This window comes from Zeus faber, assembly GCF_960531495.2.
Source record: "Zeus faber genome assembly, chromosome: 11".
Classification (NCBI taxonomy): Eukaryota; Metazoa; Chordata; class Actinopteri; order Zeiformes; family Zeidae; genus Zeus; species Zeus faber.
In genome coordinates, this window is record NC_137205.1 from 21,086,432 (window position 1) to 21,103,317 (window position 16,886).

At 45.5% G+C, this 16,886-nt stretch overlaps 2 protein-coding genes across 3 annotated transcripts in view; both read right to left on the reverse strand.

Annotated features, from left to right (window-relative positions):
• Positions 1–658: 658 nt before the first annotated feature.
• On the reverse strand, positions 659–4,985 carry kpna2 (karyopherin alpha 2 (RAG cohort 1, importin alpha 1)). 2 transcript variants are annotated; one of them, XM_080009405.1, is made up of 11 exons: positions 4,931–4,985; positions 4,480–4,620; positions 4,202–4,342; positions 4,004–4,092; positions 3,637–3,905; positions 3,439–3,533; positions 2,102–2,365; positions 1,560–1,793; positions 1,274–1,456; positions 994–1,143; positions 659–874 (listed from the first exon to the last, which is right to left on the reverse strand). In XM_080009405.1, exons 2-11 carry the CDS (start codon positions 4,534–4,536, stop codon positions 785–787), a joined length of 1,572 nt encoding a protein of 523 aa, XP_079865531.1. In that variant the 5' UTR covers positions 4,537–4,620; positions 4,931–4,985; the 3' UTR covers positions 659–784. The 2 variants fall into 2 exon arrangements, with proteins under 2 accessions (XP_079865531.1, XP_079865532.1); XM_080009406.1 differs by lacking the exon at positions 4,931–4,985 and adding an exon at positions 4,820–4,864.
• A 6,288-nt stretch (positions 4,986–11,273) lies between these two features.
• The window catches only part of LOC307237338 (nucleosome-remodeling factor subunit BPTF-like), a gene marked incomplete at its 5' end in the record, with an annotated part of 42,682 nt that continues 37,069 nt past the window's right edge, over positions 11,274–16,886 (reverse strand). Inside the window, 4 exons of the mRNA XM_080010051.1 lie at positions 11,274–12,227; positions 14,468–14,654; positions 14,914–14,998; positions 15,119–15,311. Coding sequence (XP_079866177.1) covers positions 12,188–12,227; positions 14,468–14,654; positions 14,914–14,998; positions 15,119–15,311 — 505 coding nt within the window. The 3' untranslated portion in view covers positions 11,274–12,187. The remainder of the gene's footprint in view (positions 12,228–14,467; positions 14,655–14,913; positions 14,999–15,118; positions 15,312–16,886) is intronic.

The window sequence follows — 16,886 nt, forward strand, 5'->3', positions numbered from 1 at the left end:
TGTGCGCCGCTCCGGCGAACACCCGGCTAGAGGGGGCGGTGACGTCACACGGGAAGGGGAGGGAGGCGTGGCCGCGACTTGTGGCACGAGGAGCGGCCTTCACGTGACGCGTGAGGCCGACAAATATGACCATATACTGCAATGTTTGTCATCAATTTAAAGAGGTGTGGGAAACATGTGGCGGGAGAGGCTGTGTTTATATAAACAGGTTATGCAAAAAAAAAAAAAAAAAAATATTTCCAAACAGAAAAAGTTGGATCAAATGTGGCCATTTTGTATAGGAATCGGACAAATAAATCTCATCTGGAAAGCAGTAACTTCGGAATCTTGCAACTTCAGTGAACTCGCCGGGAAAGCAACATTTAGACAGACTTTTGCAAAACAAATATATTTCCATTTTATAAAACAAATAATTTCGAAAGAAAACCATTTGGAGCAAATCGATTACAAATGGACCTGGAAAGCAATAACTTTGAAATTGCAGTTGTCATTGGGCATCAAAGTTGCTCGAATCTTGGCCGTCACGCCACAAAACCAATCAGTTTAATGACTTGTTGATGCATAGTGATCCAAGACGTCACATTTTGACATCCTAAATATAAACAGGGTAAGATTTCACAGCTGACGCCCACTTTAAGAAAAACACGGTACACACAGGCTAATTGAAACACTTTATTTACAGTCACATTGATAAAACGTACGTATGTACATAACATACAGAGCCTCAAACATAAACAAGAGACAAACAGTAGCAGTGAACGCACAACACCGACCGAAGAGGTCATTAGAAGTTAAAAGTGCTTTGATTGTCGCCGATCTGGAATGCATAGCCGTCCGTGGTCACCTCGGGAGCGACGTTCTGGACCTCCTCATCCTAAAACAAAAAAAAGATACAAATCACTCATTTTCAAAACAAACTGATGCAGCTGTAAAAAGGGTATCAGAGAACAGCTAAATTGTAAGGTACCGTATCCATCCCACGGAAAAGCTCACCTCTCCAGAAAAGTATTTTTCGATCAGGTTGAGTGAAGCTTTGTAGATCATCTCGTTCTCATGAGACTGCAGAGCCTCCACCTTGTCCAGGCCACCGCACTCCTCAATCATCAGGGCCAGCTTGTCCGACTCCCCAATCTTGTCGCCGGCCTGGCGGACATGCACGGCATTGACATTTAATTTAAAAATAAAAAATAAAAAACACACCCACATCGCCGAGTAGGATTACCCACCGTGACGCCGACTCCCAAACGGGAGGGGCCGCCAGGAGAACACTCACCAGGAAGATGTTTGTGATGGCGTCCAGGATGACCAGGATGGTTTTGCTGTCCTTGCTTGAGAGAAGGTTGAGAAGAGGCTCCAGCACGTTTTCCTGGACCAGGTAAATCACCTGCTCCACAGTGCCCCCACTGGTGAAGTTGGTAATGGCCCAGACAGCCTCCTTCTGGGTTTTGTAATCTCCCTGAGAGAGAGAAAGAGAACAAGTCAGAGGAAGCTTTAATACAAAAAACATTTTCTGACGGTCCACCTGAAGAACAAACTGGTTCTGAATGAACAGGACTCACCCCTTTAAGCACGTTCACCAGGTGGGGGATGAGGCCCGCGTTGATCACCTCCTGGATCTGGGAGTCTCTGCCGGCCGTGATGTTGGACAGGGTCCAGGATGCCTCCTTCTGGATGTTAGCCTTCTGGTGGCACAGCAGATGGGGGAACATGGCCAGGACGCCGGCGTTCAGAACCACCTGAGTCTGCTCATCCGTACCGGTCACGATGTTGCCAATGGCGCGCAGTGACGGGGTCTGGAGGAGGGACACGAGCAAAGATGTTAAGAGCTGTCATGAGCTAAAAGGGACAGTGTTGGGCTCATCCAATGATAAATCAAAGATAGTCTGTCAAACTAAAGTCTTCCCAGACAAAGTATGGTGACCATTTTTAATACTCAGTAAGCTGCTCTTGCAGAGTGAAATGAACACCTAGCTGCCTGTACATCAATACACAAGTGCTAAATTATTGAATAAAATATGTACACAGAAAATACCATATCGACAGGAAAAAAAAAAAAGTTAACAGAGCATTTGAGTTCCTAGCTCAGCGCGTTGGCACCCACCACGACAGAAAGCTCCCCGGAACCGAGCAGCTGAACCAGGCGTGGGACCAAGCCGGTCTCCACCACCACCTCGATGCGGTCGTTGGAGCCGTCAGTCAGGTAGGACACGGCCCAGCACGTGTCTGCCAGCACCTCCTTGTCTCCGTGGTGGAGGAGGCGAATCAGGGTGGGCAGGATCTGCTGCACCGCGGTCAGCGGTGGAGAGGGGTTCTTGTTGCGGCAGAGGTTGGACAGCGTCCACGTGACGTTTCTCAGGTAGCCAGACTGCGGAGGCGGAGGATATTTAAATCACCTAATTAGAACATACTTCTCCAAAGGAATGTATGTGAAATGTATAGAGTCCATTTACCGATGGCTGGCCAAGACAGATATTGTGACCAAAGCCTGTGATTACTGAAATTAGCAATCTGTCAGATACGGCTCTTTCAATGAAACGATATAACAGACATACCAGGGCTCTTAGATCATGAAAGGTTAGATGGATTGAATTTTTCTGCGATTGGGTATTACGGTCAACGATTGCTGTCAGACAATTGAATGTTAACCCTTTATTATCCTGCGGTGAATTGAGGCACAGGTCCTCTCATTAGTTTATTATGTGGAGGAAGTGTCATATAAATGTATATTTAATACAGACAATGACAGAGTGGATTGTACCTCCTAGAAAAGGTAAATTTCCTTTAGAATGATTGAAATGTATACTAAATACAGACAATTAATATGATTATATAACTATAGGAGCCAGAATCGCGATGTGGCGCTGCCCCCTGCAGCCGCCTACGTGAGTGCCTCTGTGTTGATTACGCACTTTAGTATTTTCAAAGCTTATTGGGCATAATCTCCGGGTGCATTGAAATGACATTTCATGTCATATGTATTTGACAAAATAAATCTCTTCAATATGTGGAGGTGTCGAGTTCAGAACAGGACTCAGAGCAATTGTATAAAAATAAGGTTGAGTTAGGGCGCCCTCTGGTGGCCGCGCACAGCTATTTAAATGCTACACAGGCAGAAGAGGAGGGAGGGGCAAAATATTTGAATTCTGGACAACAATTGGTTTCATACAGTGTAATATGCGTTAGCAAATCACATGTCAAAGAACACAACCGATGTTTACCATGTTCCAATATAACCCCAGTCAAAAACTAGACCATGTTCCTCATACAGTGAGAAATGTGGGAATTATAATATAATGGTTGGTGTGGCTATAAAAGCTGCCAAGCAGGTTTGTATTAGGTTGTTTCCATGGTGACTCATTTAGAGAAACATGGGAGGAAAAACAGGAGGTAACTACCTCAGACAGAGGTGGTTCGCAGCCATTTTCACAATCTACTTACAGTAAACACTGAGAGGTCAGGGACAGCCAGCAGACTGAGCAGTGGGGTCACAGCGTTATGCTTGATGACCCGATCTCTGAGGGCGGAGCCATCACCTGAACAGAACACAAAAGCAGAAAAACGATGTGATCCACTGAAAAAAATATATAAACTGAGCAAAAAGATTATGAAGGCCACAAATTTTATTTTGGAAATCACCTGCTATGTTTCCCAGTGCCCAGACGGCCTGCTCGCTGATGTGGGGGTGGGGGGACGTGACCAGGCCAATGAAGGCGGGGATGGCCCCGCCCTCCACCACAGCGGCAGTCTGCTCAGACGTCCCAGAGGCGATGTTGGTCAGAGCCCAGGCCGCCTCGAACTGGATGGGAGGAGAGTCGGCCAGGCCCAGGAAAGCCACGAACTTGGGGATGAGTCCGGCGCTGATGATGTGGTCAATGGGAGGGTGTCGTTCACGGGACAGCAGCTTCCTGCAAGTCAAACGAAAGGGGGGGTGGTGGGGGCAGTTCAAATCTTTTTCTGCCCGCTGGAGCCACACAGATGGGAACTGCTAGGATTTCGGTTTTACCGTGCAGCCTGAGTGGCCTGGAGCTGGGAATCGAGGCTGTCTGTGTTGACGCCGGCGACAATCTCCTGGACGGTCCACTGCCTGGTGGCCTGCAAAACAGAAGCCGGGCGCCGTTTAAAAACCCACGTTGACATTTAAAGCGGGCGGGCGGGGTGGGTGGAACAATGAGAGCGCCGTGCACGGGCCGCTGAACCCCACCTGGCTGTTCTGGCTCTTCTCCTGCAGGGGAGAGGTGGCCTCGTCGGGCAGGGTGGCCACATTCCGCCTCTTGAAGATCTGATCGTCCTTCTTGGCTTTACGGAGCTCCACGTTCACCTCGACTCTCCTGCGTCGAAGCTCCTGAATAAAATGGAAAACATTTGGGTTTTTTTTTTTAAACTAAAAAAAAAAAAATGTAAACGCGAGAAACAGAATCAATCGGAAATGTGATTTTATTAAGAAGATTTTATTAAAAAAAGGATTTTAGTGGCACTCACGTTGGCATCCCTGCCCTTGTTCTTGAATTGGTTCAGGCGCACGACGTTCTCAGACATTTTCTTCCAAGTGACGGGGTCGAGCAGGGATCGTGTTTTCTTGTATTTTTATTTTTTTTAAAAGAACGAAGGTATCAGGTGTTCCTGCACGGGGGTGGGGGGGTGGGGGGGTGGGGGAGCTCAAGTTAGATCCCACTCGAACGCGTGACGACCCGTTGGCGGAGAACCGACCCGACTTAGCTAGAAAATGCACATGTCATCCCGACGCCGCGACTTAAGAACAACAAAGAAGAAGAAGAAGAAGAACAACAACAACAACAACAACAACAAAATGGACGACTACCTCACAACCGTCCGTCTCGACGACCCAACGCGGGCGCGACTCGACAAATTAGCAAAGCGACAGAGTTAAAAGCCGCTCGAAACGGCCGCCGGAAGCTGGCGCACTACTCACCCGGGTGGCTCCAGCAGGTCTGCGCCGGGCGGAGGGCGCTCCACGGACCTTTAAGATTCCGCTCCTCGACCCCTGATTGGGCGGTTTGAGCGAAGGCGTCCGGGGCCGCGCGGCCATTGGGCTTTTTGAAAAAATCACGGGGCGCAACGGAGGTGACGTCGCGTCGCCGGCCCTCGCGAGAGGCGGAGGGGCGGGCGAGACTTCCGGCGGCGCCGACGACGATGACGCCGGCGGCGCGTGTTGGCCCGTGTCCGATCGGGAGATAAAACTGTTCCGAGATCGCTGTGCTTAATGGTAACAATTAAATAAAAAGTAATATATAATGTGTTTATATATACTACGTTGTATTTATGCGTTCGCAAAAAAAAAAACAACAACCATAAAAACGCAAAATATATATGTGTATATGTGTGTATGTGTGTGTGTGTGTGTGTGTATATCCATTTTTTTTTTTTAAAACCTTTTTGCGATTTTATATATTTTGCAAATAAATAATACAATTTAGAAATTGTAGGAAACTGTCCGCGCGTGTGTCCTTCGATGACGTCGACAACGGTTCACCCGATCGACTTCACACGCGACACGTGTACGACCGAGGGTCTTTCGAGTTTTGTGACGTCATCGTCCGAGTTCTCGAAGCGGGGCGGTTTAGTGACGTCGTCGTCGTCATCCGGGGCTGCGCGCCGGGCGAGCGTCTCCACCGGCGTGGCGGGGCGGTCCGTGTAAACGCGACTAAATCGCCGACTGAGGAAAGCTGGACTCGACGGACCCTCCCGGAGTTCCAACATGCTTATATTTTCACATTTGGTGCTAAATTATTTTTTTTATCGCAAAAGCTGTCCTTACATTTGCTGCACATTTGTTTATTCAAATTGCCTGTCCCATATCCATAACTTTCCCTTCTATTTTGTACCCCCCACTCTGCACCCCACCTTTTTGAGTCTTGTTATTCACTGAACCGCATTACGTTGTGGGAATCAGTTTCATTTAGATAGCTAGGTAGTGATTAGGTAAGCTGTTATGTTCGGTTCAGTAACTATTGTGCATGATCTCCGGGTGCATTCACGGCATATTTGTATGACCACACGTCTATGTATGTGACAAATAAACCTCTTTGAGTCTTGGTTAAACTGCCATTTTGAATGTGTGCATGGAAGAGTGTACATGTGCCGTTAAAATGTCTGAGAAAGTCTACGTTTTGAACAGGCATGTAATGTCTAATCTAGCAATATCTGTCCTTCGATTACTTTGACAATCGTTCATTAGATGTACCTCACACTTGGTGTATCGCTGAGGACCCAAGGACGTGCAATGTTGAATTTGGTGCAATTTGGACACGTGACACGTGTTATATCAACAAACTTTGAATAAACAAGCGATGTAGGGGTGGGGGGGACGCGACCAGGCCGTTGAAGCCAGGGAGGGCACCCGCCGTGCCGCCCTCCACCACGGCGGCCATCTGGTCCGATGTCCCCAAAGCGATGTTGGTCAGAGCCCAGGCCGCCTCGGGCACTTTGTGACATCATCCAACTCCACTCAGCGGGGCAATTCGTGACATTATCATCCAAAATGTGAAGCGCGAGAGGAAGCGCCGGACCTTCAACGTAAAACACGCATGCAAGATCGGATCGGACCCTAACCCCGACCATCGACATGATGTAGAAGAAAACGTGATTCATCAGACCAGGCCCCCTTCTTCCATTGCTCCATTGTCCATTTCTGACGCTCACGTGGCCATTGTAGATTCTTTCTTTGGTGGACAGGGGTCAACAGTGACACTCTGACCGGTCTGTAGCCACACAGCCCCATAGACATCAAGTGTGATGCACTGTGTGTTCTAACACCTTTCTATCATAGCAGCATTAACCTTTTCACCAAGTTGCGCTGCAGTAGCTCTTCTGTGGGATCGAACAAGAAGTGCGAGGCTTCACTCCCCATGCCCATCAATGAACCTTGGGCGTCCACGACCCTGTCGCAGGTTCACCGTTTGTCCTTTCTTGTACCACTTTTGGTAGGTACTAGCCACTGCATACTGGAGACACCCCACAAGACATTGTTTTGGAGATGCTCTGACCCAGCCGTCTCGCCATCCCAATTTGGCCCTTGTCAAAAGTTGCTCAGATCCTCACTGTGGCAGACAACAGGGCATTGCTTAAGCTGCGTTTCTGTGGGTGACGGGGCTGGCTTGGCCCGTAGCGACACAGCTGAACCGGGTCTGCCCGATCAGCCCCTTGAACGCTGATCGGTCGGACGTTTATGTTTTTATTCATGTTCCGGTTTTGCCAAGCGAGCCTTTTTGTTCCAATTATGAATAAAACTCTCACAATGTAGGCGCCCCACTGCCAGACAGGCTCCGTCTCCCCCCCCTAAACCTGTACATGTGGGTAGGGACTCCCACGCTTACGCTTGTCCATTTTTCCTGCTTCCAACACATCAATTTCAACAACTGACTGTTCACTTGCTGCCTAATATATCCCACCCCTTGACAGGTGCCATTGGAATGAGATGATCAATGTTATTCACTTCACCTGTCAGTGGTTTTAATGTTGTGGCTTATCTGTGTGTGTGTGTATGTGTATATATATATAGAGAGAGAAAGAGAGAGGCTGAGACTTGACTTTTAAGGTTCCTTTAGTTTCAGTAAGTGATGTCACAGCAGCAGAAACTTGATTATGAAAGAACCAAAAAAAAAACACAAAAATAGAGACAAACCACTGGAAATTCACAGGTCAGTAATGAATAGTCTGAGTATAAACATCTCCGGAGACAACTAGGCAGGCAGGGATCTGTTGATGTCGTCACCGGGTTTGAGGCCGCTGTTCACTATAAGGACAGCTCCCTTTGTAGCCCAGACTCCCTCCTTTGTACAGTTTACCTCCCTAGAGAGCGAGAGAGAGAGAGAGAGAGAGAATTTTCCAGCAGGCACGTCCGGGGGAGGCCCATTTTCTCATTGATGCCCCCATGGTGCCTTTTTTTTTTTTTTTTTTTTTTTAAATCAGGCGTTTTTGTATTTTTCTCAACCTTGAATGGGCCGCGGGCTGCGCCGCTCCGTTCCGGAACGAAACAAAACGCCGTGCGCAGGTGGGAACACCCGCGTGCAGGTCAGTGAGCCTGACCGAGGCCCCAGGCAGCAAGGTCAGTCATTTAGAATTTGGTCTCTACCCCGACTCCCTTTTACTCTTCAAAATGTGTAGAGTAATGTGTGTACAAATTTGTTTTTGTTTTTTTCCTTCACATTTTTCCCATCCCACTTCTATGGATCAAATACTGCTGTTTCTTAAAGTGTGTCCTGAATCAAAATCGCAGGCTCGATCCCGTTGTGACGCGTCGTGCTGCAAAAGCCTTATCGGCTGCTGCAAGTCGTTTTGCACGATCAAAACAGGGAAAATGTTACTGGACTCTGACACTTTGGCTGCACTGGGAAGTGTTCTCTGGGAATGTAGATGTTTTGAACTGTATGCACGTTTGCATAGTTTTGAAATTCTTGGATTTGCACTCGTACTTTTATACGTATTTTTTATGAAGACATTCAGAAACGTTTGAGGGATAACCAGCTGTGAGGTTAGAAGAGCTCAGTACAGTTAGTGCACATTCTCAAGGTTTTGTTCTTGGATTTGAAAGCACTAGTACTTTCTTCTTATTGTGTGTATGTATATATATTTGTTGTATTAAATGCCATGTATAGCATGTGTATGTTTGCATACCTTGTTCTTGGATTTGCAACACTGTAATGCACTACTACTTCAAGGTTTTATACATTAACATTTTTGTTGAGAAAATAAAATGGTGTTTGTACATCTATACAACTTTCATGGTTGAGGGGTATTCAAGGGCAGATGGACAGATACATGTACATTCTTCCATTTTCAAACAATCATAAATCTTTGCCAGAACTGTGTATTCCTTCATACAATTTTTTTATATTCTTAACCTATTTTTCCCACCGAGCCACCAGGTGACGCCACTGCAAGCTTGTCCAACAGCTGTTCTTTTTCTGCCCAACATATCTTTGGGTAACGTTGATGAGGTACAACTACGCATCTTGGAAAGGAATGTAGTGATTGCCGACGGTATGATTTAAAAAGAGAGATATCTGGGTAGTAGATCCCAGCGCCTGCTCATACATGTTTGCCACGGCGGAGGTGTTGGGGGGCGGCTCCCTGACACCCACCCGCTGCAAGTTCATTGGGTGCCCCACGGCGGCCTACAACAAGATGAGGGGAAACAAATTAAGTAACAATGCAATGCCTTGTTTGGGTGTGGCTGGACTTGTAGTGTGCTTGTAAGGGAAAGAGGGATCGTTACTCCTAAAGCTTTGCACAGACTGGATTTGGCATCCCTGGAATCATCCTCTTGGCGATGTACTAAGGCTTGTTACAAAGGGCACTTGTTTGTTATTGTTCACCTCTGGCCAAACCCTTTCCGCTTTGATATTCTGTTGACAACAAAAAATATTTAGTAGCCTCTGTCTCACAAGTAAGGGCCATGAACTCCCATCAGAAATGCTTGCTATTCAAGAAATACCAGTTACACAGGGCCCCAAAACACGATCGGTAGAAAGTTTTTAGATCAACTTTATTATATTAGTTACCTTCAGAGTAGTTATGGAAAAGCCTCACCCTTGTTGTTGATGTTTGGCCGTATGGTTCCCTGCTAAGGTTGCGTCTCTATCGGGACAGCTTGTCTTGCATGTACAGGCACATGTAAAACTCCGTGCCATGGTCAACCCTGATTTGGTCCCACACGGCCAGTTGCCGCAGATGTGGAATAAAAAAAAAAAAAAAAAAGTGGGTATTTTGAAATGTGCACATGGCCGCTTTAACAAATCCTTGAGAAGTGCATTGCACTCGGTGATGAGACAAAGTACATAGCACATGAATAGTACAGTACAGTTCTGATATGTCCACCGCTGTGAATGGTCACGTTTTTGATTGTCATGGTGGATTCAACCACTATTTTGCTGCTGTAACCGTCAACCCCCAAGACGTATCACACCCAACATACCAGGCTTCTCGTTCTGATTGAGGGTTCCGTTTGTGGCCCATATATTCAGCATGGTAAGGGATGGGGTTTAGATTAAGAGTGCAGGCCTGTAGCACATCTTATGTAGGCCACATTATTCATTGTAATTATGTTTCTCACAAGGACGGTGACAAAACCAAATCAAAACCAGCCCAATACCCAATACTTTTAATTACAACAAAACAACAAACCAAAGAACGCCTTCCCTCCCAGATAACTGAAAGTATGTTGTATAACAGTAGATAAAGTGTACAAATATCTAGGCTATTTGCTTTATCAGATACAACAATCCCCTTTGACTGAAGCTCAATAACATCCACTACACAATTATCATGCGTACTTCTAACCCAACAGAAGTGCATACGTCTACATATTCTAGACTCTTCACCCGCACTGATTTCTATTTGTTCGTCTTTACCTCAGTCCGTTGACACCAAATAATTAAAGGATATCAATGTTAATAATTATAAAAGCATTGTTTTAGTCACTGCTTTATCGATGTACATAGTTGGTGTACTGGGAAATGCAATGCAAACAGATGTTGCATGCTGCGGTGTGGGGATGGTGTGGTTTGAGCAGCCACACCTGTCTAGGTAATTGGGCACAGGACCAGGGCGGCTGTACGCCTGTTGCTCATTCGAGTAATCAACAAGCAACAGGTAAAACCCCTGCCCCCCTCCACACACACACAGGAGGAGCCCTTCTCATGTTGTCCATCTGCTCCGGGCTTGTTCCACCTTGTCCTCTCTACAATAAAACTGGTGTTCCCAACCCCATCGTCTGTGTCTCTGTGCAATCCCACTTTTACAGCACCGACAAAAAGCTTTGGTATCATTCCCAGCCACATGTTTTATCCATTCTTGAATTCAATCTTCACTTTCCCATTCTTTTGTATATTTCTTCCCGTGTTATGCCCACTTACCAGATGTCATGATGAGGCAGGCGGGGGGGGGGGGGGCTGGCCAGGCGGAGAGGGCGTGTGTGTTTGTGCATGAAGGCGCGTCAGAATTTTGGATTCGAAATTGGATAGGGAATAATCGAATGTACATAAAATAAGGACACATAATGGATCTCCCAACACATCCGTAAAAACCATTAGCGACCGAGACCAGGGCAAAGGTTGGGGTCTTCAGAGCTGGACTTTAAACCCAAGAGGCCCCTCAACAAATATGTGAGACATAGTCAAATGACACTTGGAAAAGTACTTGTTCTATTCCTGATCCTTGCATTCATTTCAACCAAGTCACTTTCTTGCTTTGAGTACGTTGGTTGATAAGACACAGAAGGTATTTGATTCATTCCACTTAAAGTTGAGCAAATAAAAGATCAGATTTTTTTCCATTTATTATGTTCCATATACATCAATATTTCTTCAGCTGTAATACAAAAAAAACAAAGAGTCAAAGTGTGACAGTATTTTTACAAACAGGGCATGATACCTTCAAAGGCGCACCGTATTCCTTCCTTTTTTTCGTCAGTCACTACTGCAGAGCAAATCCTTTGTAATCGCTTTTTCAGTTCAGTAAGTTATGGAGGGCTGGCCGATACAAACTAATGTCCTGAAATGTTGATCATTCCAAAACGATTCAGATAAATTCATGGAAAAAAATAAAAATAATAATAATAATAATAATGTAAAAGTGTTCCACTGTGAAATTTGATTTCGGACACAAAACGAGGACACAGAAGGCTCAGTTAAAATCAGCCGATCCTTGTCAGTATTTCTTTCTTAGTTCTCCTCGACATGAAGGCTTCAAAGATTTCAAACATGGAAAAAAAAAACAAACAAAACGAAAAAAAAAAATAAAATAAAAATGAAAACCAATGACAAATCAGGTCAAAAACATGAAGTATATGGAAATGTGAGCGCTCCGTAAGAGTCTTCTTTCCGAGGTAAGCTTCCTTCCAAAATGCCTTGGTTACACACACTCTTCATTTTTTCGAGTTCCCGCTGCCAAAAAACGGCCGGGCCGGGCCGGGCCAACCCCCCCCCCCCCCCCCCCCCCCGAAACAAAACAAAAAAACAAAAAACAAACAAACAAACCAAGAGAAGGGTCCTTCCTGGGGCGGAGAAGCGGCAGCTTGTGCACTGACAGCCTTCCTTCGCTTTGCGGCGCGGCGGGGTCCGCCACTTGCTCAGAGTTCAGTTCAGTCAAAGCCACATTCTTGGCAAGTGCATTGTTTTTTTCTTTTTCTTTCGTTTTTTTTTTCGTTTGTAGCGCGTTGTGATGCGTTCTAAGAGGCTGAGGAGGACTGAAGCTTGTTGTTATGAGACCTGGTGCGGAGAAAGTGGGGTTGGGGTGGGGTGGGGAGGGGAGGGGGGTGGGGGGTTTGGACAGTTGAGAAGCCTTCACATTTCCTTTTTTTGTTTCGTTTGTTGAAAAAAAAAAACGTACGGGTACGCGGGAGACGTTCATTCGGACAAATGAACCGACACAACAAGACAGAGCGAAAAACGGATGCAAAGGGGTCTGACGAGAAGGATGCAGCCATGTTGGTATAATACGCAGGGAATGCCTCGATAGTCACCTACAGGTAGAGCTACAGAGCGGAAGGGAGGGACCGCGTGAGGTTTGGGTCCGTTGCAGGCCCCTCCCCTCGCCCGCAGACGCTATTCTTTGGGCCGTAGGGCTTTGGACCATAAAACAATCCTTCGCTAAAGGATTCCACTTTCGCAGCGATTTAAAACATCTAAATAATAAATGAACCGATTTGCCTCCTCGCCCCCCCGTGCGCCGTTTGAAATGGCGCCGCTCAAACGGAGCCGCCGCGGCGACGGCGGGGGGAGCAAATATCGATAAGAGACAAAGATTTGAGAGGAAGATATATCTTGTGATAAAATATACAGATTTACATGGGTGGTCAAGTAGAACATTTCCAATTAGATGCGTAACGACGTTAGAAAAAATAAATAAAAGATTTTAAGAACCGCCCACGCGTTCCACCGACTGCTGCAGGTCGATTGGACAGCGGCTTTTCGAGAAAGCATTTCCCTTGATTATTTCCTCCACACGTGTCAACATGGCCGCCATCGTGTGCAGTTTATCCACTGCTTTTAATCATCAATGGTGTGAATTAAATTAGAGTTTGTTTGTTTCTTTGACCTCCTATTTTTTTTTTTTTTTTTCCTCTTTCCCTTCCCTCTCCCCTCCTGTGTGTGTGTGTGTTTGATTTCGCATTAAATAGCCGGACGCTTCCTGCCGTAAATGTAACAGCAGCTTCCCCATGACTCTCACTAGCACAGACCCCAGCATCCAGCTCAAGGCTTCACCTACAACAGGCAACCTATGAATCTGACAATCTGGAAGAAAAGAGAGAATGGGATGGTGTAAATGAAAAGGGCATGCAGCACAGGTGAATACACACAGAGGCACGGTGACGCACGGTACAGGTGTGAGGATGCAAAAGCTGCGAGAGATCGCGACTCTGAAGGGTGGGGGGAAAAAATAAAAAATAAAACAAAATAAAATAAAGTCAAAACTTCAGTGAAGCTCTGAAGCCGCTGTTTTTAGTAACGCTACACAACCCAGAGAACACGGAGATGGGACATGAGAGACTAGTCTAGTACGAGCACGCGGCGACGCGGGGCTGGGTGAGGATTGAGATTCGAGCTCTCATCGAGGAAAAGTTTGCTTCTGTGCAGTAACGACCAAAATGATCAATTGTGAGGAAAAAAAAAAAAAAAAAAGTAAAACACGGAAAGCACGGGATCTAGAGAAATTTACTTCAGTGAAATAAGAAAAATGTCTCAAATGATGACCCCAAAATGTGAAAATCACTATAATATCCCCCCCCCCATTTTTTCTTTTACTTATTATTATTTTTTTTAAATCAAATGCATTTTCCTTGTTGGATTTGTTTTTACTGTTAATGTCATTTTGTACATCTACTTTTATCAGCTTATTCTTACCTTGTTTTTTAAATTTATTTTTATTTATTTTATTCTACTTTGTTAATGGATTTAGCTTGTTTGCTTTTATTATTGCTTTTTGACACCTTGAGCGACATGTAGTATGTATACAAATAAATACAAATACAAATAAAGATTATTATTATTATAGTTTTTCCTAAAATGGTACCATATTCCTGAATGTCCTGACAAGGATTAATAAAGTCTTTTAAATGAAGGACGGGCACAAGATATGACCCAGAATTTGTCCTTTTAATGATCTGAATCACCATTTAGAAATCCTCACTTATATTGCAAACAACTCCAGTTGCATATTGTAAAATGGAGTTTTGGACACGCAGACAGTGTGATGTCAAAAGAGACGTTGGGTAACATCCCTGATGATTCTCGTGATAAAACATCCTTCAGTATCACCCAGCCCTACGTCTCGCGCAAATGCAACACTGGTATATTTACAGCGACGAGCATCATGCATCACGGCACAAGTAGTAAACAAGGGACGCAATGGCTAGAAAATGTGTGTGTGTGTGTGTGTGTGTGTGTAAGAACGACATGTGACTGAAGGCCCTGCGGCGGCGTGCTCTCGCCTCCCCCCTCCGTCTCACCTTCCGGCTTTGAAACCCTTGAGCTTCTGCACGAAGAAGCCCTCCAGGATCTCGGCGCACTGGAAGAAGGGCGAGTCGTTGGGGTTGTAGTAGCGGCAGTTGTCGAAGATTTTGGTCACGTCTGCCACAAACTCCGTGAGCTTGTGGTAATGCCGCTTCTGCAGCTGGCTCTCCATGGTGGAGAAGTCTGAGAAGGGAAACGGAAATACTAAACGTAGCATTCACAGGGGTGATGTCATATCCCCAACAATAGAATATGATGTCGACTGCGATGCTGTTCACCCTCACCTCCCTCTGTTTCAAGCAGGGTTTGGACGATAACTAACCAAGACTCGTGGGATTTCTGTTGACATCCGCATCCCAATTTAAATGCTTCGCCGTACAAGGCGAAGCTTACCCTCCGTCACTGAGAACCCAACCAGTGAAGGCCCCTCGCCCCCTCTTACCCATCGGCTCTTTGATCACACGGTAATAATCGGGAGCGTCGTTGGGGTCCACCGGCTCCAGGAAGGGCCACGCCATTTTGTGAGACTGTCGAAAACCAAACAAAACGGTTAAAAAAAAAAAACAAATACACAAATAATAATAATACAGAAATGTAAAAAACATAAGCATTGGAACTCATGTGGCAATGTCGCGACGGCTCCGTACCTGCATCGAGCGCAGGATCCTCTTCAAGCCCTCGTAGTCCTTGTCGGTCAGCGGCGTCAGCACCGTCATGGCGTCCTCCGTCGACTGGCACTGCGGGCACACGTACACGTCGATGTGGTTGGCCTCGCTCTGCAGGATGCCCACACAGCGCCCGTGGTACCAGTTCTGGCAGCGGTCGCAGCCGATGTAAAACCTGAAGGGCGGAGAAGCGCCGTCAAATCACCACGGCGGCGGGATGAAGTGAGCCGAACAGGGATGAGTCGCACTCGGGGGGAGAGCCACGCTCGCCGTGAACGATTATGATAAGGCGCAATTGGGGGTGTCGACAAAAAGCTCCATCAAACAAATACACATTCTGTTCTTATTTCAGGCCCCAATTTACAGCCAACGTTGAAGCACGGAGTTTGAATTTGAATTGCTCAACTTGAATAATTGCATCAAATTTTTTTTAATTTGAATCACATCATTTAAATTCGTATTGTTTACCTTGAATAATTGCATTGAAAAACTGCATCTGAAGAGCATCATTTGGGATAGAATTTATTCGTTTGGAACAGAATTCCAATAAACTGGAAGCTGAATGTAATATTACAAAACTGAATTAATTTGTTCGTAAACTTGTGTTTGATCCTCGCTGAAAATTCCTTCAGTTCTCACTTGAAATTCAGTGCTCGTCATTCAATTTCAGTTTACTGGGACACACATTCGGGTCGCTGAGGAAGAGCAATCGAGTGCAGATCCACACACTTTCAGAAGGGCCCCCGTTTCCGGAAGGGACTTTCCCCTTTCATTCACTCCATTGACGTTTCAGAAAATCCTTATTTAAAGAGTTTTAAGCCTGGACCCAAGTCAACCAACTATGAGATGAATCGTGACCAAACAACATTTGATTTTGAGCCAAAGAAATATATAACTGGAAAACTGAAAGAAAAAGGCGAAGGTACAAGACTATGTACATAATTATTTTAAGAGTGAAGGTACTACTCGTCCCATAAACCATTGCGAGGATACCTTTCCAACGACTTCAATTTCTAATGATAATTTAGTGCACTTCTTCTTGAATTTGACCTTTGTCATTACTATAGTGTTAATATTGTTAATGACAGTGTTGAAATCATGGTCGCTCTGTGGTAAACGCAACGCGAACGATCGTAGAGTTCTGTGGTAAGAGTACCTCACTCGCCGACTGTGACGTGAGACGGGTGCGGGAAACATTTCCATGACAATGAGCTCCACCAATCAGAGACGGCGCTGTTACACTTTAGCTGTTACACTAACTTCTCCATGACATCCCGAATACAACATGTTTGTCTTAACACAAGGTTGATGTCACACAGACTCGTGGCTTCTACAGGAGCATACGCCATCGCTGAGCACCTCATCGCTCGTGGTCGGTCTGCCTTGGATGGTTACCACATTATGGGTAGTAATCAAAACCTCGACTGAGAACTGAATGAATTTTCAGCGACGATCAAATACAGTTTAAGAGAAAATTAATTCAATTCATAATATTACACTCAGTTTCGAGTTTATTGGAATTCCGTTCCACACGAATAAATTCCATTTCAAACTGTGCTCTTCAGATTCAGCTTTTCAACGTAATAATTCAAGTTAAACAATACTAATTCAAATGATGTGATTCAAATTCAGTTTTTGTATGCAATTATCCAAGTCAAGCAATTCAAATTCAAATATAAAAGATTAAAATTCAGTTCCTAGCGATGCACGATTCGGCCATAACACTTTATACTGTTAAAACTAGCTAAAA